We start from the raw sequence: 25,356 nt of genomic DNA, 5'->3' as shown, positions 1-25,356 counted from the left end.
CTTGTTTTTTGGTTCCTTAAAAGAATTGCAAATGTTGGGTACAAGACTGTAACCTATAGAGTCATAGAATCCTAGTATTAGAAGGGATCTTCAAAGTCCTATCTCCTACCCAGCTATCAAAAGCTGTACTGATAGGTGGTCATTGAACACAATAATAAGCAGTAAACTATCACACCAGTAAGCCATTGTATTCAGGGGCAGTTCTAAGTGTTAAAAAAAAAATGCTTCTTATATTTAACAGAAATCTTCCTCAGTCTGACCACCCATGCCACTTTACCCTCTATATATGCTTTCTTGGTAATTTCATCATCAATGACTAACTATTATCTATGAAGATGAGTCCTACATCTATATATCTAACCCCAGTCTCTTAATTATGCAGTCTTACCCGTTCCCCTTTGTAATGTCTGAGATGCTATACAAATTCTTCAAAACCCTTTGCATGTTATGCAAATGAAATCAAACAATCAATAAACATTTATTAAGCACCTACTATATACTAGGCACTGTGCTAAGTAATGAATGCAGATACATACAGATATAGACAGATTGCCTAGAGTTCCAAACAGGAAGCTCACAAATTCCTTTTACATACAAATGCCTGGTTACCCTCAGCCTTCTCTGCTTCCCACCTACCCTAATACACTCCTAGCTCTTCAAACTGTTACGATGCAATTACCTCATGGCCAGTGTGAAGAGCTATTTGACACTATTCTCTTCCCTATCACTTCCTTTCTAACTACAAAGGAAGATCATGCACACTCAAGGCTCCCCAATTTTCCTCTGACATTCACTATTACACAACAATAAATTTCAATAAAGGTAGTATCTTTCTCTTACAAACATGTACTTCTTCTGGGATTTCCTCCTTCCTTTCTTGCTGAGCTGTTATTCAGTTGTCTCAGAAAATCCATCTCTTTGTATATCTGCCTGTTTCTCCATATCTCCCTTTTTCTGCCTGTCTTTGTCTTTATCTATCTTTGTTCCTCTAGCTCTTTTGTCTACCCTCTTCTCTCTCTCTCATGAAAACCCCTTTTATTTGTGAGACCAAAATTAGGACTAATGAGCTTATGAATAATACAAGTAGGTCATTTATGTCAAGCAAAAGGGAAGTGATTATATTTTGACATAAAATTAGATAAATCAGTGCCATCAACATTCAAAGCTCTTGAGACTTCCTGGAAAAATCTCCTCAGAATCTCCACAAGCATCTCTATCTACCTCCTTATCACCTTCTCATTAATTGTTATTCCTCATTCCCCAAGTTGGACTGAAAGAAGAGATATAAGAAGGCAGATATCTTTCTGTTTCTTTCCAACATTGGGGACTGTAAGTGTGGAACACTGAATATAATCTCAGACTTTCTGGTTTATATTGGTTAGTTTTGTTGGACTATTGTTCTCTCTTCTTTTTTTATTCTTCATTTTAATGAATAGTTCTCTGGGCAGAGGAAAGGAATGGTAGAATGCAATGGGAAATGAGAGTGATATAAAAACAAAAGCTCTCAATAACAATTAAAAATAAGTTGGTGACATAAGTTAAAAAAAGAAAGCAATAAATTGCTTTACTTTACAAATATTCTGCTGTTCAGATTCACTCAGGTGAAAGTACCCCCAATTAATTCAGCTAAATGAGATCTAATTGTCCTTACTAACCACATTATGAAAAGGAATTCTTCTTGGTGGGTAAACAGGATGGAGAAAGGATAGGGCAGTGTAGGAAAAGTTACTGAAAATTAGAAATCCTGGGTTCTGGTTCTGGGTCTGCCTTGGATTTGCCCCCTACATGAAATAATTCTCACCACTCCCTTTCCCACTTCTTCCTACTACTAATCTAAACTTAGCTTGATCAGAATCAAGGCTCTATAAAATCAGAAAGGTAGATCCAGAAGAAGATAAATCTCTAACTTGCCTTATCTCTCTGATATGATGTGAGGAAAAAGAACAGAACAAATTCATAGAACCATAGGTTCTCACAGTTTGATGATACTTCATAACACATCTAGTCCAATCTATATCTGGATAGAAATGTTCTTTACAGAATCTCCAATGAGTTATTAAATTCATGCAATTATGGAGAACTCACTATCTCATGAAACAATTAATTCCACTTTTGGATACTGTAGAAAATCATTACCAAGATTGAACAAGAATTTGCTTTTCTGTAGTTTTTGTCTATTGATCCTAGTTCTGCTAAGATTGAGTTTGAAAAAGGCATAATTTCTCTTCCACATGAAAACCCTTAAAATACTTGATAGAAGCCATCACTTCCTTTCTATTCCCACAAGTTTCTTCTCCAGTCCAAATATTCTCAGATCTGTCAAAATGTCCTCATATAGCATTGGTATAAGCCCATATTCCATCATGGCTAATTACCTCTAAAAATATTCCACCTTGTTAATATACTTCCTAAATGTAGTCCCCCCAAGTTGTGCACAATACTACAAATATAGTCTACCCAAGAAATAGTAAAGTGAGAGAATATGTTCTCCTGCTATGGACTTGTGCTTGTTTTCCATATCACATTGTTTAGTAATACTGAGGTTTCAATCCAGTAAAACCCAAAGTCTCTTTTCATGAATAACTTTTCAACTCATATCTACTTGTCCCTCCAATTGTTTGAACCCAAACATTAGACTTTAGATTTGTCCATATTAAAGTTCATATGAAAGTCATTTGTAGGGATCATGGGAAGGAAACTGGGATAGCAATTTGGTAGATATGGAGTCTTGCAATGAAGAACAAAGCTGAAGATGCTAAATCACATGATCAAACTCTCCCTCTTTCAGCAAACCTATTTTCTTTTGCTCTCCTCTTTCCTAAATCTAGTTTTCTCACCTGGAAAGCATTTCGAATGTTGTAAAGAGAATTCAGATGAGAAACATAGTACAAATGAATGAGAAATAGCCAATGAATGAGTTGGTTGACATAGAAAGAGCAGGGATCTTGTAGAGAAAGTAAAATGCTTAGTTTAGTCTTGCGAAAGGACCACTAATATAGCAAGAAGAGTTGGGAGAAAGAAGAAGTGTGGAAAAGTAAGTCAAATTATCCCTTTCCACCAGCAAGTCTCCTTGGTTCTTCCAAATACTTGCCTTTCTAATAAGGCCTGATTCTTTGAGGATGGTCTTGATATAATGGACAATGGTTTAAGACAGTGTCTAGAGCACTTAATATGCTCTAGAGAGGGTTCCTCCTCATTAGGTAGGCCTGGCGCTTTATGCTTTTTTCAGGGTGATTCACAAGTGATATCAAAGGGAGACATTTTTGTATAGCTGTTTCAACTCTACATCTTCAGCTCTAAACTCTCAATCTCCTCTCTTTTCCCTTCCTTGTAGTCTCTGTGGACACATGGTTAGGTATATACAAAGGCAAGTAAGTGACTAGGTATGCAGCCTCATATTTTTTTTGACATGGATTTATCACTTTTGAAAAGAACCTGTGAAATCCATATTTCAGAGTTGCAGGTTTGTTTTACTAAGAAAAAAAGTCAATTGAAAGGTTCCCAAATCATATCAACTAATGGAATTTTATTGCCTTGATGTTGTGGTGATATTTGGACATTTTGAAAAATGAATTAGAATCAGCAGATTCCAGTACTGAAGCTATTTTAACCCAAAGTATGAACCCTGTACTATTCAGCATTTTAATCAATAGTTTGGATGTCTGCAACATCCTTGACAAGTAATCATCTAGCTTCTGCTTAAAGCCTTCCAATACTGGCGACCTAATACCTGATGAGGAAGCTCATTCCAATTTTCCAACAGTTGTTGATTTCCAAGAAGATTATTTTCCTTAGACAATTGTAATTTATCTCACTACAGCTTCCATCCATTGGTTCTAATTCTGCCTTTTGATTGATGAATCTATTGTAGGGTGGGCAGGGCTTCATTCCAGGCACCCATAGGAAAGACATGTGCTTTATCTGTAATCATTGTGTCCACAATTCATTTCATAATCCTCTTTTAGCCCACACTGTAGCACAATCACCTCTAGACTTCTGGCCCCATGGTCTCATCCCATGATCTCCTTCTTCCAGGATCAGACTTGTTTCCCAATTCTAACAGAAGCTTAGGCCTGACTCTCCGAGGAATGCACCATCCACATTCCTGTAATAATTCCACCTGGGGTCAGTCTATTTGCTGTGGTCTCCCCTTTCTAACTGAAGTTACCACAAGCACAGATGTAGTGAGTTACAATCCCACCCTCCAGTACAAAAGACGCAGTTCTAGTCTCTCTTCCATATGACAACCATTCAAATATTCGAAAATGTCCCCTGGGGATCTAGGTGGTGCAGTGGATAGAGTGCTGGGCCTAGATCCAGGAAAATCTCTCTCCTGAGTTCAAATCTGTCCTCAGAAACTTACTAGCTGGGCAAGTCACTTAACCCTGTTTGCCTCAATTTCCTCATCTGTAAAATGAGCTGGAGAAGGAAATGGCAAACCACTCCAGTATCTCTGCCAAGAAAACCTCAAATGGGGTCACAAAGAGTCTAACACAACTGAAACAACTGAACAACAATAACGACAATCATGTCCACTAATTCTTTCCAAACTAAAGATGTTCGTATCTTTCAAATAACCCTCATGTGATATGGTTTCAAGTTTTCTCACCATCCTATCAATCTTTCTCTGAATACTCTGTACTTTGTCAATGTCCTTCCTAAAAGTGATGCCCAGAATTGGACATAAATTTACTTGATTTGGTCTGCCCAAGTACTAGCTATTCAATCATCTTCCTCACTCTGGGCACTATATCTCTGTTAATGCAGCCTTGACAAGATTCATCTCAGAGAAGAGGATGCATAACTATTTCTAGCTTTACCTTTGTCACAGAAAGCAAAATTCAAAATTCACTATCATCTGGCATTGGGATCCCATGTGACAAAATCTAGATAAATCTAGGAGTGCTGAATAGGGCTACAATGCGGTGTATGATACAGGCCTTCATTTATTCAGAAAAGGCAATAAAACAGAAGTCAGATAATCAACTATTACATGGCCTAGCCAGTAAAAATAGATCTTTTCAGATAAGGCCTGAGTAGTACAATCTTTATGCTGGATTCCAGGGAGCTAGTAGAGCACGTTTGTATCCCATCACTTATTAAACTTGTTCCCAGAGATCAGGTTAGATTCCTCCACCTTGCCCTACTACAGGAATTTCTACCCACAAATTATCCAAAAACCATCACTTTTTCACAGGCTAGTTTTCAAATGAAATGTTCTTTTCTCACTGTGTACCTTTCACTCATCTAGGTACAAAATTATGTCTTCGACATTGTGTGATCTTCCATCCTGCATCTCTTTCCTGGTTTTTTGTTAGTTTGAGAATGTTCACAGATGCCTTTTTGCAGATGAAAAAGCATCAGCAAGACAATAATATCCTTTATTTCAATAAGATCAAGTCAAACAATCTGATTCATGCAGTCTTGGAAAAGAACATCATTAACTACTCTGTCATTTGGGTTACTATTACAGTCATGAATGCAGCAATCATCCAGTGGTTGGTGATCACACTACCAGATAGTCTACTGGGCTACAATTGCTCTATTCTCATGTGACATTGCTCATGCCGTCACGTGTGGCTTCAGTGAAGAAATAATCCTCCCTCCCTCTAGGACACATAAGGGAAAGTCAAACCTCCAACTCATTGATTATGGTCCCAGAAAAGACCAGAGGCACAGTAAGTTGCCAGACTTCACTGCTCTTTACTAATGATAATGATCACAACCGATATTTATATAGTGCTTTTAAGTTTTCCCAATGCTTTACAGAGTTCATTACATGTGAGCCTCATAGCAACCTTATGATGTAGGTAGTACAGATATTAATATTACCATGTTATAGATGAGAAAACTTGTGCACAAAAAGGGTTAGTGACTTGCCAGTGCTCACACCTAGCTAGGAAATGTCAAAAATGTGATTTCAATCCACTAATCAATCAATATTTATTAAAAATCTGCTATGTGCCCAATACTGAGCAAAGCTTGGGAATACAACTACAAAGAAAAAAATAATTCCTGTGTCCAAAGAGTTCACATAATTGGAAAGACAACAAGTATGTATAACAGCATATGCATAATAAATATAAAGAGAATAAACATAAATTAATACACAATAGTTAAATGCAAGGTAGTTTGTGATGGAGGACACTAGCAATTTGCAAGAATCAAAAGAGGCTTCATGTAGAGAGTGGTAGTTAAACTGTATTTGAAGGAAGAGAGATTCTGTAAGGGAGAGGTAAAGAGAGAGTACATTCCAAGCTTAGGGATGACCAGTGCAAAGGTATAGAGAGTGGAGTACCATGCCAAATGTAAGTAACAGAAAGAAGGCTCATTTGACTGGACCAGTGAGTTTAGAAGGGGGAGTAATGTACAATAAAGTTGGAAAGATGGTTTGAGGCCTGGTTGTATTGGAATTTAGAAGCTAAACAGATTGGGAAGCTGAAAATACAAGTTGTCTCTGCTTTGGTCACAGCAAACCTTGAAAATCAGGAGGCAGCATCCAGCTGGATACAGGCTCTGTTCTCCATGATGACTAGATACTGTGAATGATCATACATGGCTACACAGTGGTCATATGCCATGATATGGCACCTAGCAATCCCAAGGAAAAAATCCTTCTGAGTTGCACAATCAAGAAAAGAGATAATTGTATCTTTAGTTTCAAGGTGACTAGCATCATGGGCACAACAACCAGGCTGAAGCTGCCAGGGAGGACACATTCTTTTTTTTAATAATATTTTATTTTTCCCAATTACATGCAAAGGCAATTTTTAACATTCATGTAAAAAATGTTTTGAATACCAAATTGTCTCTCTCCCTCACCTGCCCCCTCCCTAACATGGTAAACAATTTGATATAGGTTATATATGTACAATCATGTAAAACATTTCTATATAAGTTATGCTGAGAAAGAAGAAACAAACCAAAGAAAAAAAACACATGAAAAAAATGAGAATAGTATGCTTCAATCTACATTCAGGCTCCATCAAATTTTTTTCTCTGGATGTGGTTTGCATTTTCCATCATGAGTCTTTTGGAATTGTCTTGGATCATTACATTGCTAAGAAGAACAAAGTCAATCATAGTTGATCATCTCACAACGTTGCTGTTACTGTGTACAGTGTTCTCCTAGTTCTGCTCACTTCACTTTGCATAAATTCATGTAAGTCTTTCCAGGTTTTTCTGAAATCATCCTGCTTGTCATTTCTTATAGTACAATAATATTCCATTATAATTATACACCACAACTTGTTCAGCCATTCCCCAATTGGTGGACATTCTCTCAATTCCCACCCCCAAAAAATAGCTACTATAAATATTTTTGTACATATAAGTCCTTTTCTTTTTTTCAAAAAAATCTCTTTGGGATATAGACCCAGTGGTGATATTGCTAGATCAAAGAATATGTACAGTCTGATTGTCCTTTATGCATAGTTCCAAATTGTTCTCCAGAATGGTTACATTAGTTCACATCTCCACCAAGAGTTCATTAGTGTCCTAATTTTCCCACATCCTCTCCAACATTTATCATTTTAGGACACATTCTTGAGGAAAAAGTACAAGAGGTTATATATGGCAGAGTTAGCTGTGGTGCTCAGGATGGTAAGGAAGTTACCCATAAATGTTACAAAATAAGTGGTAAGATACAGCAGAAATAGAAGAATCTGTGGCTTGCACAGCAGGCCAGAGAAGGTAACAAGGACAAACATACTCACTATAGTCCAATTCCCCCAAATCATTCTCTTGGCCAAAGGTGGTGTGGTGTTCAATTCCCAAAAGGTGAAAAGACGCCTCTCAGTCCCAATAGGCTGGAGAAGTTACCAGCCACTGTCTATATCTCTATTATCCCCTCCATAAAGAAGACTTCGTGTGAGCTTCCATTACTCCACTGTCACTCTCACTCCTTCCTCAAGTGTCTAAAGATCCAAACATCTGCATCCCTTGAAAGATAAACATCTTTCAATGGCAAGAATATAAACTGAACGCTGGACCTGTAAAGCCTTTATGACCTAAATTCTGTCTCCACAGAAGATTAATGGGAATAGCTGCACCTTTGTTCTTTCCCCCTCCTTATCCCTCGGTCTGTCTATCAGCAGCGTGGAGAGATGAGGAAGCCCAGATTCAGGAAGAGGCTTGTGTGAAAACTGTTGAGATCAAGCAGGGATTCTTTTCTGTAAAACAAAAGTTAGGAAGCACAGAAATCAGAAAGCTTATTCATCAATCAGCAACAACATGTACTGAACACGCCCTATATTCAGAGCCTTAGACTAAATGCTGTGAAGGGTACAGAGGAAGGAAAGGGTAGATTTATTCTACCACAGAACTCTTTATTGGATGGAGAAATAGTTCATTCCTTCAGGAAGTGCAGTCTAATGGTCAGGCACATAAAAAAATAGGTGAATGATCCTTCGTTGTATCCGCATGGCAAGATGTACCATTGGACTCAGGAGGGAAACTGAGATACAAACAGAAGAATAGTTATTATTCACATCAAACAAATTAATATTAGTCCCAAGACCATGAGGAAAATTCATTTGTCCTGAGCAGCAGTCCTTCTTCATTTAATCTGCCAATCAATAAGAATTTATTAAGTACCAATTGTGATTGAGGCAATTTTCTTGATGCTACAATACAAAGAAAAAAACTAATCAATCCGTCTCACAGTTTCCAAGAGTTTACATACTATCATAGGAAATTATATATATATATATAAATAGATAGATAGATAGATTGATAGATATGTAAAGCACATATACCCAAATACTCAAATGGATCTATGATTTCATCATTACCCATCCTGTGTACTTCTAGTCCATGTCCTTCCAAAAGTTTGCTACAAATATGTTGCCACATCTGCAACATACTGGGAGCCTTTTTCCTACTCTCATAAAATTGCAAGAGTTTCAGAGGCCATTTACCTCTCATCCCTCACTTTTTCCATGTAACCAGCCTATCTTCTTTTTCTATCCCGCAATTCCTTATTGACATCCTTTATTGCTATTTCTCAAAGCTTCTCATTGGTTATGTGTTGCAGCCATTCTATTACTCTTTCTGTGATGCTCATCTTATATTCTAGGCTTCACTGCCACACAGCAATAATGCAAGAATGTTTGGATTGGAAAGATGGATCTGTGGTATCATGGAAGCTTTGGAGTCAACAAAAGTACTTTATGATTTCCCAAAAGCAATTCAGCACACTCTCCTTTTTTAGTTCTGAAACTAGATCACTGTCCATCTATACCATCTGTACTATGTGCCCCAGATACAGATTCTATTGAATCAGCTCTATAAGGGGTTAATTCAGATGGATGTTGAAATCTGGGTAATAGACATTGTTTATTCATTTGTTCTCATCTTGTGGATGGACAGGTCAGACTCCTTTAAGGGATTACAGATGTTTTCAAGGAATCTAAGCAGTGTATCTGGATTTGATGAAATCAAAACAATATCATCTACAAACAGGAACATCTGAAAGACCTTACGCTCCACAGAGATCCCTCCTTGATGTGGACACCATGATATATGTCTTCAACCACACTTTATTTTCCTCCAACTCATGAATAACTTTCACATTAGTAATAAGTCTTTTCCCATGTGTTAAAATATAGTCAGTTTTGTTCTTTGTGGTGTTGTTTAGTGTGTGCCATGTTCAGTAATTGTCAATTCTTTTTTTAAAGAAAGTGTTCATGATAAAGAGGCATGAGGCCACAGTATAATCTACAAGCTTTTGGTCTTTCATTTCTACCCCCTGAACTATACTTCCCCATACATTTTCCCCTAGCTTCACCTTTCCCAAACTTTGCATTTAAATCACTAAATATTAGAGTATATGACATTTTAATTTTTTTTAATCAATTCCTTCATAGAATCTCTCCACTTTTATCTTCAACAACCAAATGTTGTGCAAGCTGCAATTATTTTCATGGTGGCCTTTTTACAAATATCTCTGGAGAGTTCTACTCTGGTGTATCTTCCTGGCATGGAGATGATCCTGGAATCTCAAAGGCTATACAAACAGAACATGAGGTCTGGTAGGTTCCATCATGCTGGAAAGGTTCTGAATATAGGCCTAGGAAAAGACCTAGGTAATCATAGGCTGGTCACCTAGTAACTATTTTTAATTTTTTCAGCTATGGAAACCCATGAAACTAACTAAATAAATAAAAAGATTGCTCTCTATCCTTTGTGGCCCCCTTCTGCTTGTGAAGTGATGATGGTAGAGTGGTGGGGAAGAGGACAGAGAGGAGTCAAGGATAATATAGTCTTTAGACTCTCAGCAAAACTCAATTTGATTATTGGTACTCTAAATGTGAGATCCTTGGTAAATCACCAATGAATGGACATCTTGCTGGAGAAAGTGAATAATATCCACCTTGACATTTTTGCTGTAAATGAAACCAGAAGTAATATGGAAGCTGCAGTTAAATGGCATAATGGCTTCTTGGAGAGGCTTAAAAAAGGAGTTGGCAGATTTTTTACTTGCCCCAAAGCTACAAGAAATATAATTTTATAGGACCTTTGACCATTATGTATACAGTATATATGTGTATCTACATATACCTATGTTTGTATATTTACATATAAATGTAAAAACTGAAAAAGAATGATGTGTATGGGGAACAGCAAGTTGACAGTTTTAGGAGAACTAAAGAGAACGTAAAGGGTAATAACGTATAAGAGGCCTTGGGAGATAGAATGGAACCAGATTATGGATGGATTTAAATGTCAAATTGAGTATTCTTTATTTGACCCTCTAGGCAACAGGGAATCATGGGAACTTCTTGAGGAGGGGGGTGACAGTGGCAGAACTCTGCTTTAGGACTGTGACTTTGGCAGCTATGTTGGCTATGGATTGGAGAGGGGAGAAACTGGAGACAGAAAGATTAGTTAGGGGGCTATTGCAATAGAAGAAATAAATAGCAATGAGAGACTGAACAAGGGTTGTAAGTATGTGCTTACAGAGAATGTGATAGATAACAGAGCTATCTTGGAGGTTACAGACAATTCTGAGTTTGCAAACATGGGTTTCTAGAAAAATGATGGTACCACTGACAGAATTAGCAAAATGAAGAATGTTGTCTTTGGGCCAAAATATGAGTTCTTCTTTAGACAGGTTGAGTATGAGATGTCTTTGAAACATCCAGGTGAAATGTTCACTAAGCAGTTGCTAATGTAAGACTGGAACTTAGGAGAGAGAGTCAAGTCTACATATGTAGATCTGGGAGTCATCTACATAGAGATGATGTTTGAATTTGTGGAATGTGCTAAGATCACTAAGACAGAATATAAAGAGAATAAAAGAGAGCTCAGGACAGAACCTTGGTATGCTTCACCAGTTAGGATACAAGACACAAATGATGATCAAAAACTGAGAACAAGCATCCAGACCATTAGGAGGAGAAGAGAAGAGATATAGTCAGACCTGTGCTTTAGGAACTTCAATTTGGCAGCTATATAGAGGACAGATTGGAGAGAAGAGAGAATGATACATGATGCTTCATTGTCTCCTCCTCATAACATCCCTAGCTTTCTTCAAAGCTCATCTCATGTGTCACTACCACCAGGAAGTCTTTGGGGATTCCCTAAATACCAGTGCTATCCCCTGAGCATGCTACTTCACTACTCTAGTAACACCTCTTTGTATATTCTTTGTACATATTTTTAATTTACTTCTTTGTGTGCGTTTTGTTTCCTCCAACAGAATTGAAGCACCTTGAAGAGAAAATTGCGTATTTCTAGTCCCAATCATAGTACCTAGAACAAAATGGCTACTTTAACAATGCTTGTTCATTTGAATTGAATTGTACTGTATGGAATATGAATTACTATTAGCCACATGAAAAAGAATAGACTGCAAAAGAGGAGCGATATAATAATTTCTATAAGAAGATATTTATTTGAGGAAATACAAAAATAAGAGGAGGATTATAGGGGAAAGATGGAAGAGAGCATTGAGGACTAGAAAAAGAGAAGAAAAAAAGAGAAGTGATGCTGTGATAAAAATGACTTAGGCACAAAGAAGCGACAGATGCCTTCAAGAAATAGATCACCAAAGAACCATAAAGGTATGCTATATTAGTGATGAGGACATGAAGTATCTGCATATCTTCTGGAGCTTATTATCTGCCAAAATCAGGCAAATTAATAAATTATTAACTTCCTATAATAACCACTTCATGCTTTAAAAGGTAAAAAAAAATGCAATATGAGGAATAGCTATTCTCTATTCAATTCCGACTAAGAAGGAAGAAGTACTAGCTGCTATTTAGATGATGAGATCCATTGGGGAAAGGGACAGCCTCCTGACAAAGTTAAGTATAGAGAAGGAAATGGAAGTTTGATATCTGACATATACCCCAGGGTTGAGAAGAGTAGCTCCCAAAAGTCCTTCCCCTAAAGAATAAGTAGATCATTGACTAAAATTCTACAAAGGAATTCAGCTCACTTTTTCCATAGATATATGAAAAGTTCAAAAAATTAAATTCTGAAAAGACAATCACAAGTGATTCTGCTGAGGAAGAAAAGGGAAAATTGGATAAAGGGGCCATGGTGAATACATAGGTTAGTCACTGACCTAATCATATCTATAAAAAACAAGCATAAAAAAGGGAAGCAAGGTAGGAAACTGAGGATGAATAAATCTAGAGTGGCATGGTCCTTGTGTAAGAATAATGAGCTCTAAGACTCAGAATGAATTTTGGCAGGTGGTGAATGCTAAGGGTGACAAATGGATCTTTTAAAAAGAAATGGACTTGACTTGGAAGTCAAGAAGACCCTATTCAGAGTGAATACAACAATGATAATGGATTATCTGAATTAGTATTATCTGAATTCAGTATTAGCCTGAAGGGAAGTCTTTATTTTAATGTACAATAATTCATCTTTTGCCTAGTGCTATTCAGCCTTTTTTTGGTCAGCTACTTGGATCTAGTTATGCTTATCAACTTTGTAGATGACATAAAGCTATGAAAGATAGATATCATGCTGAATGACAGGGATATGACCCAAAAGAAATTTCTTAAGAAAAAAGATAAGCTATATCTTTTAGAATAAAATTTAATTAGGATAATATAAAGGTCTTGTGCTTGAGTTCAGAAAAATTAAATGCAGCAGTGAAGTCTATATTAGAGAAAAATTGTATGAAAAATACCTGGAGATTTTAATGAATTTCAAGTGCAATAGATATATACATATACATATACATATATACATTTATATGTATATGTATATATATATCAATAGTAAGAAATGGAAGTTCAAAAAACTGGATATATTTAGATAATAGGAGAAAAATTTAGATGGGGCAGTAAAACTGCTTACAAGTATTTGACAGATTTTCTTGTGGAAGAGGAAGTACACCCATTCTGCTTCACTCCAGGAGGCAGAACTAGAAGCAGCAAGTAGATGTTCCAGAGGTGTAGACTTTGGATAAGTATAAGAAAAAACATAATTGTTAAAGCTGTCCAGTGAAGAATAGGATGCTTTAGAAGGCAGTGTGTTTCACATTACTGGTGGTCTTCAAGCAGTAGTTGCTAGCATCTCAAAAATGTTTTACAGGGGATATTGTCTTAGGTGGATGTTAAGCTAGAAGATTCCAGAAATGTTACTCAACTAAGATATTCCGTGCTTCTTTCAATGAACCTTTGTATTCCACTTTTCAAGGACTCTCGTTATCACTAAAATTAATAAGAGTACGGATCATTTCATTCTTTGCATTTATATCCCCAGTGCCTACAACAGTGTATCTATTTACTAAATGATTGTTGATTACTTTGGTCATCTTCCTCTGTATGTACTATAACTTGGCAGTGTCTCTCTTTATATGTTGCATTTAGTACAAAATCTAGCAATGTAGAAGTGACCTTAGTGTAACAATATACAATGGCACCAGGACCATACACCTTTTGAACAATATGTAAATATGCATAGTAGTCTAAAATCAGGTTAGTCTTTATGCAGCTCCCTAATCACTTCCTAAATGCATGGCTGTCTCTATTTCTTCCAAAGAATCATTACAGCACAACTGGTTTAATATCCTGAAATGTAAAGCAGAATTTCCAGGGTCTATGATAATTCTATAGTAATAATATTTTCCCCATGGAACTTCAGACTAGCATAACTCCACTCAGTTCTCTAATGTGATAGATGTATCACGTCTATCCACACCTGAGGCATATTACAGGTATAGGATACACAGATGCGCAGCATATATGATTTCTCTGTGACTCAGTCATGAGGGAAAGTCCATTTCTTTCCCAGAGGCCATAAAACAAGCTTTGGAGGTAAAGGGTATTTTCAAATCCAATTATAGTTAGAGCATCAGAGTTTGCAGAATAGTCTCTTAATGGCTACATTCCTGAGTGCTTTCTTCACGTCTTTGTTCTTCAGGCTGTAAATGAGAGGGTTAAGCATGGGTGTTATCACTGAATAAAACATTGACACCAGCTTCCCCAGCAACTTAGCAGATTTGGGTGTCATGTATGAAATTATTCCTGACCCATAAAAAAGAGTGACTACAAGAAGGTGGGAGCCACAAGTAGAGAATGCCTTAAGTCTCCCTGAGGTTGTCTTCATCCTGACCACAGTCACTATTATAGAGCCATAGGACACCAGGATCAGGGATACAGGTGCAAGGAGGATCAATACACCCATAAGGAAAATGGCTGTTTCTGCACTGTGAATGTCTGCAGACGCCAAGGCCAGGATTGCTGGGGGTTCACAAAAGAAATGAGCAATCCTATTGTCTCCTTGATAAGGAAGCCTTAGTGTAAATGTTGTATCCACCAAGGACACTAGAATACCACTAGCCCAGCACCCCAAGGCCAGGTGGCCACACACCCTCCCCGTCATGATGAGAGGATAGTGCATGGGATCACAGACTGCCAAATACCTGTCATAGGACATCACAGCTAGCAGTGCACACTCAGTACACCCAAAAAGGAGGAAGAGAAGAAGCTGAGCTGCACACCCTATGAAGGAAATGTCCTTCTTCCTGGACAGCAAGTTGAACAAGGCTTGGGGAACAATAGTGGTAGAAAAAAAGAGATCAGCTGTAGACAAGTTGCACAGGAAAAAGTACATGGGTGTATGAAGCTGTGAGTCAGTCAGAACCAGGGAGATGAGGAGCAGATTTCCAAAAACAGTAACCAAGTAGACCACCAGGAACAATACAAAGAGCAGCAGTTGAGTCTGAGGGTCATCAGAGAGACCTAAAAGAAGAAATTCTGTAACCCAGGTCTGATTGGTCTGGCTCATGTTCTTTTCACTTCTTTAGAAAGGAGCCAACAGGAATTTGATGTGTGGATATAACCTGCAGAATTATAGAATCTAGTGTTGGAAGGGAACTAAGAGGTAACTAGTACAGTCTCCCACCCAATGACAAATCGGTGCCCTGATAAATGTCCATTAAACACTTTCAGTGATACTTAATACACTGTCCCAAAAGAAAGACATTCCATGGTTGCACAGTTCTGTTAGAAATTACTTTCAAACATTGAGGTCAAGTTTTCCACTCTATAATTTTCTACTATTGATATTAGTTCTGTCTTCAATCTTCTGGATAGATGTTCATTAAGTACTTCCTTTGAGAAGTAGTGTGCTGTATCATAAGGAAGGCTCTCCATTGTTGTACAGCTCCAATTATTGGACAGTATTTCTTCATGTCCAGCTGAAGTCCCCCATATTGTAATTTCTACCCACTGATCTATCTTCCATCACTTGATCCTGCATAGTCAATCTAACCCCTTTATCACATTATAGCCTGGAAAATATTTTAATACACTTTACATGTTTTCCCTTAGACTTTTTTCCAGGTTAATTGCCACTATTACTTGATATATTTCTAGAAATTAAAAAAAAAGACAAGAAAAGAATTTAAGGAAAGAAAAAACAAAATTGTCCCCATTCAGATGACATGATACCTTATATAGGGAGTCCCATGGATTAATTAAAATTAATTGAAAACATTAATAATTTCAATAAAGAAGCAGGGTGTAAAATAAATCCACATAAATCAACAGGCTTTCAGGATATTGTTACCAAAGCACAGAATAATTTATAAAAATAAATTTCATTCACAATAACTACAAAATGTATAAAATATCTTGCAGTTCACCTATCAAATCACATTCAGGACTTCTATAGATACAATCAAAAACATTTTTTCAGAAATAAAGGAAGGCAAATAATTTAGGAGATATTAATTATTCATGGTTAGGCCATAATAGTATAATAAAAAGGATAATATTGCCTAAAGTACTTTAATGATGTAATGCCAGACTGATCAAACTACCAAGGGGTTACTTTGTAGAATTAGACAAAATAATGACAAAATTTAGCTGGAAGAATAAGGGGTAAAAATAAATATGGGAAATAATGAAAAAGTAGGAATTAAGGTCTCTTAGTTCCAGACCTCAACTTATACTATAAAATTGTGATCTTCAAAAATATTCTATTTGTTACTGGTTTAAAAAGAGGAAGCATGGCATAGAGGTAGAAGAATCAGGGGGGAGGGACGGAAAGATTTGCAAGGAGGAAGATCGCATGCTTGTATGGGGAAAAGGTCCCATTGAAGAGCATTTCCATGGGGACAGGGGATGTGTAGAAGATGGCACTTCACAGTGGGTTCCATTTACGGTAAACTTTAATTTGGGAAATCACTTTCTTTAAAAGACATTTGCACTTCAACCAGCATTCTACTCAAAAGAAAAGATATATGAACTCCTATAGGCAGTTGATGCCCAGAATGTGTGGGGAATGAGGCACAGAGCTAGAGACAAAATAGCACACAACCTTTAAGAAGGATATTAACTGTGGTGAGAACAGAGTTGAGGCTGAGCAGTAAAATTTGGGAGTGAAAGTAATTTCTACCTTGCAACATTACCTTCATCCAAAACAGCTTCCATCATGAATTGATATTTCTAACATTGAGGCATAGCAGAAAACTGTTGGAGAATTTAGATATGTGTGAAAGATTTATGACATCTTCCCAATGGAAATATTAAGGAATGTACTTATTTTACAACATCATGTGGCACTTATATAAAAGTAGACCAAGTGCTATGACACATAGAAATCATGAATAAATATAAAAAGCAGAAATACTAAAAATATTATTTACAAACCACAGTGAAATAAAAATAGTGACTACTATGTAGAACACAAGCAAAAGATACAGACCTAAATGGAGAAATTATAACCTGATTAATGAATGGGTCAAAGAAAAAATGGAGGGCAAGATCTATAAAAGAAAAAAAATAGAAATTTTCCAGGGAGTCCAAACCCAATGTGTCAAAAACTTTTGATGCCAGCAGAGAACCAGAGAGAAGAAAGAAAGAAAATAAGGTTATAACTCACAAAGCAGGGGAAAAAAATCAAAATATATCAGATTGGCAGGAAGATAATAAGGAGTACAAAGCAAAGAAAAACTTCCTAAAATAAGATTAAATAAAAGAAAATTAATAATAATAAGCTATAGAGGATGAGGAAAAGATTTTGGTCACTTAACTGAGTGGAAAAAGAGAAGGGACAAAAAGGGATAGAAAAAGATAACTAAATATATTGAGGAAGGAAAATTTGATAATTTAAGTAAAATTTTAAAACTTGGAAAAAAGTTTTTAATAGGAATGAGAGAGGTAGGATGGAAGTGAGACAAACATAGAGACAAACAAACAAAAAATCCTATGGGAATCGATTAGCCTCAAAGTAGCTTAAACCTAAATAACCATGGGGACAAATTACCGATGAAAAAGAGTAAAGGGAATTTTTTTAAAAAAGCAATACTAAAGAAGTTAGTAGGAGAAAACTGAAGCCTAGCAACTGTAAAAATAAATAATTCAACAAAATGAAAGGGAATGACAAAATGAATAAGAAAATAACAAACTTGATAATCTATAATGTATGAGAAACTCATCTGAAAAGGAAAGATAAATATAGAATTAACATGGGAGGCCAGAACAAAATTGATCATATATTAGATGAATTTAGAAAATCAGGAATCTCAATTATGCTGTCAGATAAAATCTCACAATATCAATAGAGATAATCTATATTATACTTAAAGGAAACTATATTATACTCAAAGGAACTAAAGACAACAAATAAATACTAATACTCATCTTATATGCACCAAATAGCATAACAACAGAATTCATCAAGGAAAAGTTAACTAAATGGCAAAAAGATATAAGTAGTATTGCAATAATTGTAGGACATTTTAATGTTACTCTCTCAGAGTTATACAAATCTAATAGAAGGATAAATAGAAAGGAAAATAAAGAAACTAACAAGAAATGTTGGAGAAGTTAGATATGTGCGAAAGATTTATGACATCTTCCCAATGGAAATATTAAAGAATGTACTTATTTTACAACATCATATTGCACCTGTATAAAAATAGACCAAGTGCTATGACACATAGAAATCACGAATAAATATAAAAAGCAGGAATACTAAAAATATTGTTTACAAACCATAGTGAAACAAAAATAGTGACTACTACATAGAATGTGAGGAAAAGATACAGACCTAAATGGAGAAATTATAACCTGATTAATGAATGGTTCAAAGAATAAGTCATACAATTAATAAATATATGAAAAAGAATGATAATGATGAGACAACATACCAAAACTTCTGGAATGCTGAGTAGTCCTCAGTGAAAAAATATACATATATATGTATATATGTTTATATATAAGGTACATATGTATTTATGTTGAGAACATATGTTAACAAAATAGAAAAAGAGAGATTTAATAAACTGAACAAGCAATTAATAGAATAGAATCATGAAATAAGCACAAAAGAGGGATTTTTTTCAAATTATAGGAAAAGTAGATAAACCAAAAGACCAAATGCATATAAAAATTGACAAGCAAAGCCAAAAAGGACAATCTTGTTATTACCTTCTTAAATTTAACTATCTTTTTTTCATAATAAACAGCATAAAAAGAAATTCAGTTTTATATACAGTCCTCTTTTTTGTTTTTCTTTATGTATTAGAATGTTTGTATTTGTGTATATGTTCATGTTTCTGGATGATCATTAAGTTCAAAGAAAAAAATAATTTCAAAATGAAAAATTATCGAACTATGTGTAAGACCTTTTGAGGATACTACCCATGAGAGTTTCTGGGACCATTCCTTTCCTGTAAGTAATGTCTATAATAGTAGTAACGGAACCCTGCACAAATATCCTGAATACATATATAATCTGTCTTTGGCCATGCATACAGGAAGTAATGACTACAGGTACTGTGGAATATGCAGTTTTCCCAAATTCCTAATTTTCAGGATCTACTTTGATTTTGATCTTGAAAGAATTTGGGAGAGGAAGAAAAAAGGTGTTATGACAAGAAAGAGGAATTCATAGCAATTGGGTGGACATGGGGAAGCAGGTGGCACAGGAGATACCATGCTGTTCAGTAGGTGAGATAGGGACAAGTTACCCTTTGGAACAACTTGCTGAGAATTAAAACTGAAGATGTATGGCTGAGCTATGCTTTACAGAGCTAAAGTGAGTGAGAAGGAGAAATAATGAATCCTCTCTCTTTCTTTCCCCTCTCTCTTCCTCTACTAGAAAGAAAAGCAGGTTTCTGTGGCACTAGTGAAGGTCTTCACTACAGCTCCTACTATCCCATTAAAGTTGTTTGAAAAGGGCAGAGGGAGCTTTAGGAACATTGCTATTTCCCTGAATGTGCACTTTTCACTTCTAAACCTTTAAAATGCAATAATACTTGTTTACCAATAAAATCTAGGCTATATATTATATTTTAGATAATCTCCATAGGTAAAATTAAAAGATAAGACTGAGGACTTTTTTTTTAAAAGATGAGAGATATATGTGTTTGGTAAAGTTGGGCTAGAGAGTTGGAGTCAAATAGAGCTGTAGAGAAGCAGAGATCAAAGCCAGTGTTATATTTCAAATCACCAAACTAGAATTACTAGAAACCAAAGATGTCCCAGATCTATTATTTGTTCCTTTTGTGAAAGAGCTCATTAAGGGACAGCTAGGTAGTGCAGTGGATACAGCACCAGCTCTGGAGTCAGGAACACCTGAGTTCAAATCTGGCCTCAGACACTTGACACTTACTAGCTGTGTGGACCATGAGCAAGTCACTTAACCCTGATTGCCTCACACACAAACAAAAAAATCACTAATCCCAGCTGCTTTCTAGGAGTGAAAAATTATTTTCAGTCCAAGAAGATTTAGGAGGCTTGTCCCCATTGAGAGATTCCTTTAAGAAATTTCAAAGAAACATTACTAAGAGAAGAGAAAGGGACAAAGACCCTCACAAGCATGGTAGCCTAGAAGGATGGCTTCAATTGACCTTGTTTAGTTAGCTATCAGAATTTATCAGACTTTAGCAATCAGTAGCAAAAGTCATTCATTAGCTTTTCCTGATAAATAATTACATTGTGAAATTATGTTTCTGCCTTGATCTTTCTAAGTGCCTCCTCGATGTTACATGGATGAGGCTGAAACCAATACAAAATATTTCTGTCCATTTTGTCATCTTCTATTCAATGAGAATTGACTTTTGAAGTTGGTGACCAAGACATTAATTCCAAGGTTTTCTTAAGGACCAAATAAAATAATGGTTGTGAAAATGCTTTGTAATCTCTAAGGTGTTTTACAAATGCAAATACAGGCACTTCTCAGAATTGTAAAAACCGAGCTCCAAATGCTTAGTCCTTCTCTGCCTCTTCTACTCCTCACTCTTTCTCCTACCTTCCCTGATCTTCACTCAGTATAGCAATATTGCTGTCACAAGCCAAAAGCACTATCTGAAGGTCAGTGTGGGGAGCTGCCTAACACACTCACTTCCTTGAGCCTTCCTTTCTAAGCTCAAAGGGAGGTCATATACACATTAGGATCCTCTCTTTTGCTCTGACATTCACTATCACAGAACAATTCATATTAATGAAAACGATGGCCTCTCTCTCTTTCTCTTTCTCTCTCTCTCTCTCCCTCTTGAGCTCCCTTCATCTTTTCTCTCTCATTCAACTATTTTCTATTTCTCTAAGAAAAAAATCTCTCTTTTTCTGTATGTCGCTCTCATCTCTACCTCCATGCATCTCTTGCCATCTGTCTCTATCTTTTCTTGCATGTCTTTTATTGCCTCTTTTTTTCCTTCTCTCTCTTTCCTCATATTTGTGAGTGGAAATAAAATTCTTTACCTATGACTACTTGTGCACCTGATAGTTTGAACTGAAATGTAGAGCATTTATCCTTACTAAAATTCATTTTTTGAAATTCCTGTTTTAGTTTGCCAAGATATGATTGAATACCAATGATATCATTCAACATGCTTGCTACCCCTTTATGTTTTGTATTATTCAAGAATTTAATGATCATTCCATCAATAGCTTCATCAAGTCATTGATTTAACATTAATCATTACAGGATCAAGGGTAGTTAACTGAGACATTCTACTTGGAACCACCCCTGTCTTTCACCTCAGTGCTGACACTGATGTTTTAATCTCTTGTATTTGGTTCCAGATGCTTGACCAGTTCTCAGTTAATCTAACTGTACTGATCAACATTGTTCCATGTTGTCTACAAAGATATGGTAAGAAATTTTGTCAAATTCCTTGTTGAAATTGAGAGATCTAGTAACCCTGTCATGAATAAAAATGAGATTAGCCCATCAAGACTTGTTCTTCATAGAACTTAGAATACTTGGTGATCACTGTTTATCATTCTAAGTGCTCATAAAACACCCTTTTAAATAATAAATGAAAGCACTTGTTATTAGTAAAGTTTAGGTTCTTATTGTCAGAAAAGTAGCTTCAGGACAGGAACCCATCAAAGCAGCCTGTTCTCTGCATCTGCCTTTCTTGCTCTCCAACTTTTTTAGGGATAGGAATAATTGGGAGAATCCCTCAAAATGGTCTCCCACAACTTAACATAATAGGTTTGCCTTTCATCCCTCCAAATGCTAACCAGTTCTAACCTTATTTATTTTATTAGATCAGATGAGAACAGATACTTTCAGGGCATTATGACCATAAATGGATTTGTATTTCTTGACAGGGGCAAGCTTATGGGTTCTAAATGAATAGTGTGATTTCTTGAGCATGTGGAGAGCACTACCTGATCAAGAAACGTGGGATTGAGAGGGAATCAATATTACTCTGAGATAGCTATTTCTGACTGAATCCAATTTACTGAGGCTTTCCATTTTATATGAAGGACATGAACTTGCAGGATAATAAGGAGGTTAATTCCTGGCTTTGGCAGGTTAGTAAGAGATAAGAGTTACATTAACATCCATCTTTCTCTGGGGATGTATATTTGGAGAAGATCTTGATTTAGGTGCCTATGAATCTCTCCCCAGGTCCAGGATGATTCCCACAAGGATATTTTATCAAGCATCCACTTTCCTCTCACCTCATCCACCACATGTGACATCAATAGAACTGTAAAACTGTAGAATTGTAGATATGGTCCCAGTGAAAGAAGAGTTTGGAAAGCAGTGTAACTTTGATGTCTTCTTTGGTAAAAGGACAAGCTGAAACGAATATACAGAAACCAAAAGAGAACACTGAAGTTTTTTTTTTCTATTCTGAGACCTCTACTGCTCCTTACCTAATCATCATCCCCACTTTTGTCTTCCAAACCTGGATCCTTAACTTTTATTATCTATTTTATTCACTTTTATTATCTATCCACACCTGAAATTTTAGTCTTTCTTATGTCCTCCTTGCTCCCTCAATTCTGGCATCCATTTGTCCCCAGACAAGCCAGAGAGGAAAAGAAAACCTAAAGCAATTTTGAGAAATAGGTAAGATGAGAAAGAGCATAGTATTTATGGGACTTATGTCTGACATTTGGGAAAACTGTACCAGAGGGTCTTGATATCATTTAAACCACAATTTTCTCATTGGAATATCTTCAGACCCTTAAGGACTAAGTGACCCAAAGCTGAATACATTGGCTCTTCTTCAAGTACATAATATCTGAATATCTATCATAAAGGTTATATGGTCAGTTATCCTTTTACATAGCATCTCCATACTGAGCAAGAAAGGTGTGGGGGGTTTTATGGTATGGGGTGATGGTGATGGTGGTGGTGGTGATGATGATATGTGTGTGTGTGTGTGTGTGTGTGTGTGTGTGTGGTGTTTTCCTGAGGGAAATTAGGGGACTAAGTCCCTCAGTTTGCAGGGCAAACCTCTTCTTTGGCTAATAGCTAATGGAAATGAAAAGTCAGGGAAATGGTCATTATTCTCTAGACCAGTTTTATCAGAAAGAACAAAAGCATGGAAAATCCCCTACATTCTGTACTGCATCCTTGGTAATTAAGATAGTTTTGATTACTGTCTGAACAGCCACTCATCCTTTGATATAAGTCATCACCCAAATTCACTCTGGAAGATTTTGTGCTAGTGTGGAAATAACCTATATGGATCCACTGCCAAGGGAGAATACTGGTATGTCAGACTTACTGTTGGTTGATATTGAAACAGAAAGACAAAGACAGAGAGATACTGAATCTAAATTCCCTTGAAATATCCTATATCAAACTTCACTTCTTTCAGTAACCCCTTCCATTTCTCCCCTCTTCTGTCTATAACCTCACTTCCTTACCAGGAAGACAGAAAAGACTTGGAAATTATTTCATAAAGAGTGAGGATATTCCAAGTGTGGAACATATAATAGATCAATGAGAAGTACCTGTTGGAGTGGGAAGAAGTGGAAACAGTAGTATCTTCTGTGAAGGCAAAGAGTTCTTGTCCTGTTTGGGTATAAGTGTCAGAAACAGAGAAGAAACATGGGTTCTGAAAGAAGTGTGTTGGGGAGGAAAGAGTAGCAAATTGACTTAAATGCCCTTTTCCTATAAACAAGTGTTCCCAAGGACTTACTCTTCAAACAAAAAATGATTTTATGAGGACAACCCTAATGAAATGATTTGTGGTGTGGGATGGTCTCTGGAGTATCTATTATGCTCTGGAGGATTCTTAAATCATTAGGATTGATCTAGAAGTGTTGTTTCTTTTCAGAATGGTTCTCATATGATAGCAAAGAATACATACTTAGTACAAGTAATAAAACCTACATCTCCAGCTCCAAATTAAATTTCTTCTCCCCTTCCTTCTCCATATTCTCTGTGGCCATATGGGTAGGTCACTGTATAAGTAATTAAGTGAACCAATGTGGGGTCTACTAAATTTTTGCTTTGATAATGATAAATCAGTTTATTGATGAGTAAGTACTTTTTTAATCCAGATCCCATATTTCAAGGTTTGTTTTACTATGAAAAGCTTTTTAAGGTTTACAAATCATACCATTTTGTAGAATTTTATGCTCTAGGTGCTTTGGTGATATTCAGATAATTTGAACCATGAACTAGAATTAGAGGATCTCAAAATTGGGTCCTTCCATGTCATCTATGCCAATGCAAAATATGAATTTGACCCACAATATCTCTCAGAAAGTGACCTACTTTCTCTTGCCTGTATGTGACTTTCTATCTCCTCTGTTCATGCCGTTGCATAAGCTGTATCCCCATACCTAAAATGTTCTCCCTTCTCACCTTTACCTCTAAGGGTATCTATTTCCCTTCAAGACTCAACTCAAGTGCCACCCCCTTCCAAAGATCTTTCCTGATTCCCCTGGTTGTCAATGTAAGATCTGGCAGCACAAACTGATTTTCAAGACCTTAATGGTACTAAGAGATTAAAAAGAATTGTTAGAGTATCCCTTAACATATACTTCCTCTTATCTTCTCTGTGACCATAGTAATTATGTTGAGAGTTTGATTTTCCTTCATGATTTTCCTTCCCATCCTTAAGAAGAGGGATTCTATACAAACATGCACAATATTTACTTATTTGTTTAAATATTATTTCTCCCAACAGAATATAATCTCCTTAAGGGCAGGAACTATTTTATTTTTATATTTATATACATTAGAAGAAAGGCAGGAAGAAAAAGATCAGAAGTTTTAGAGTTACAAGAGAGCTTAGAGACTATAAAATGACTTGACCAGAGGTACACTGCTGGTATATGTATGAGGTGAAATTTGAACCCAGGTCTTCCTGATTCCAAGGCCAGTTTTTTTCTGGAATACACCTATTTAACTCAAATAATGATGGGTAAAATTAGACAGGGAAGTCTTGAGACAAGCTGTACAGTCCTTAATTTGTGAAGAGAAACCAATCTAAGAGGAGGTAGATATTCAAACTTTACCTGACATGTACATAGCTTTGCAGACCATGTCTTGAGCCACATAACTAACTAACAAAACAATAATAATTCCAACAACTGATGGAAGATGACCCTGCTGCTACAATGATTGTTCAGTTTCCCTAGAGTACTCAAAGATAAGAGAGTAGATCCTTATGGCCTC

General features: G+C 36.3%; 1 protein-coding gene across 1 annotated transcript; it reads right to left on the bottom strand.

Annotated features, from left to right (window-relative positions):
* Positions 1-14,319: 14,319 nt before the first annotated feature.
* LOC114047359 (olfactory receptor 2D2-like) lies at positions 14,320-15,255 on the bottom strand. The gene has a single exon (XM_027868170.1). The coding sequence runs from the start codon at positions 15,253-15,255 to the stop codon at positions 14,320-14,322; it is 936 nt and encodes a 311-aa protein (XP_027723971.1).
* Positions 15,256-25,356: the final 10,101 nt, after the last annotated feature.

Source organism: Vombatus ursinus, unplaced genomic scaffold (genome assembly GCF_900497805.2).
Source record: "Vombatus ursinus unplaced genomic scaffold, bare-nosed wombat genome assembly UNPS02014786.1, whole genome shotgun sequence".
In the NCBI taxonomy this organism is placed as follows: Eukaryota; Metazoa; Chordata; class Mammalia; order Diprotodontia; family Vombatidae; genus Vombatus; species Vombatus ursinus.
Note: the sequence above shows the minus strand (reverse complement) of the source record. Positions and strands in the feature narration are given on the sequence as shown.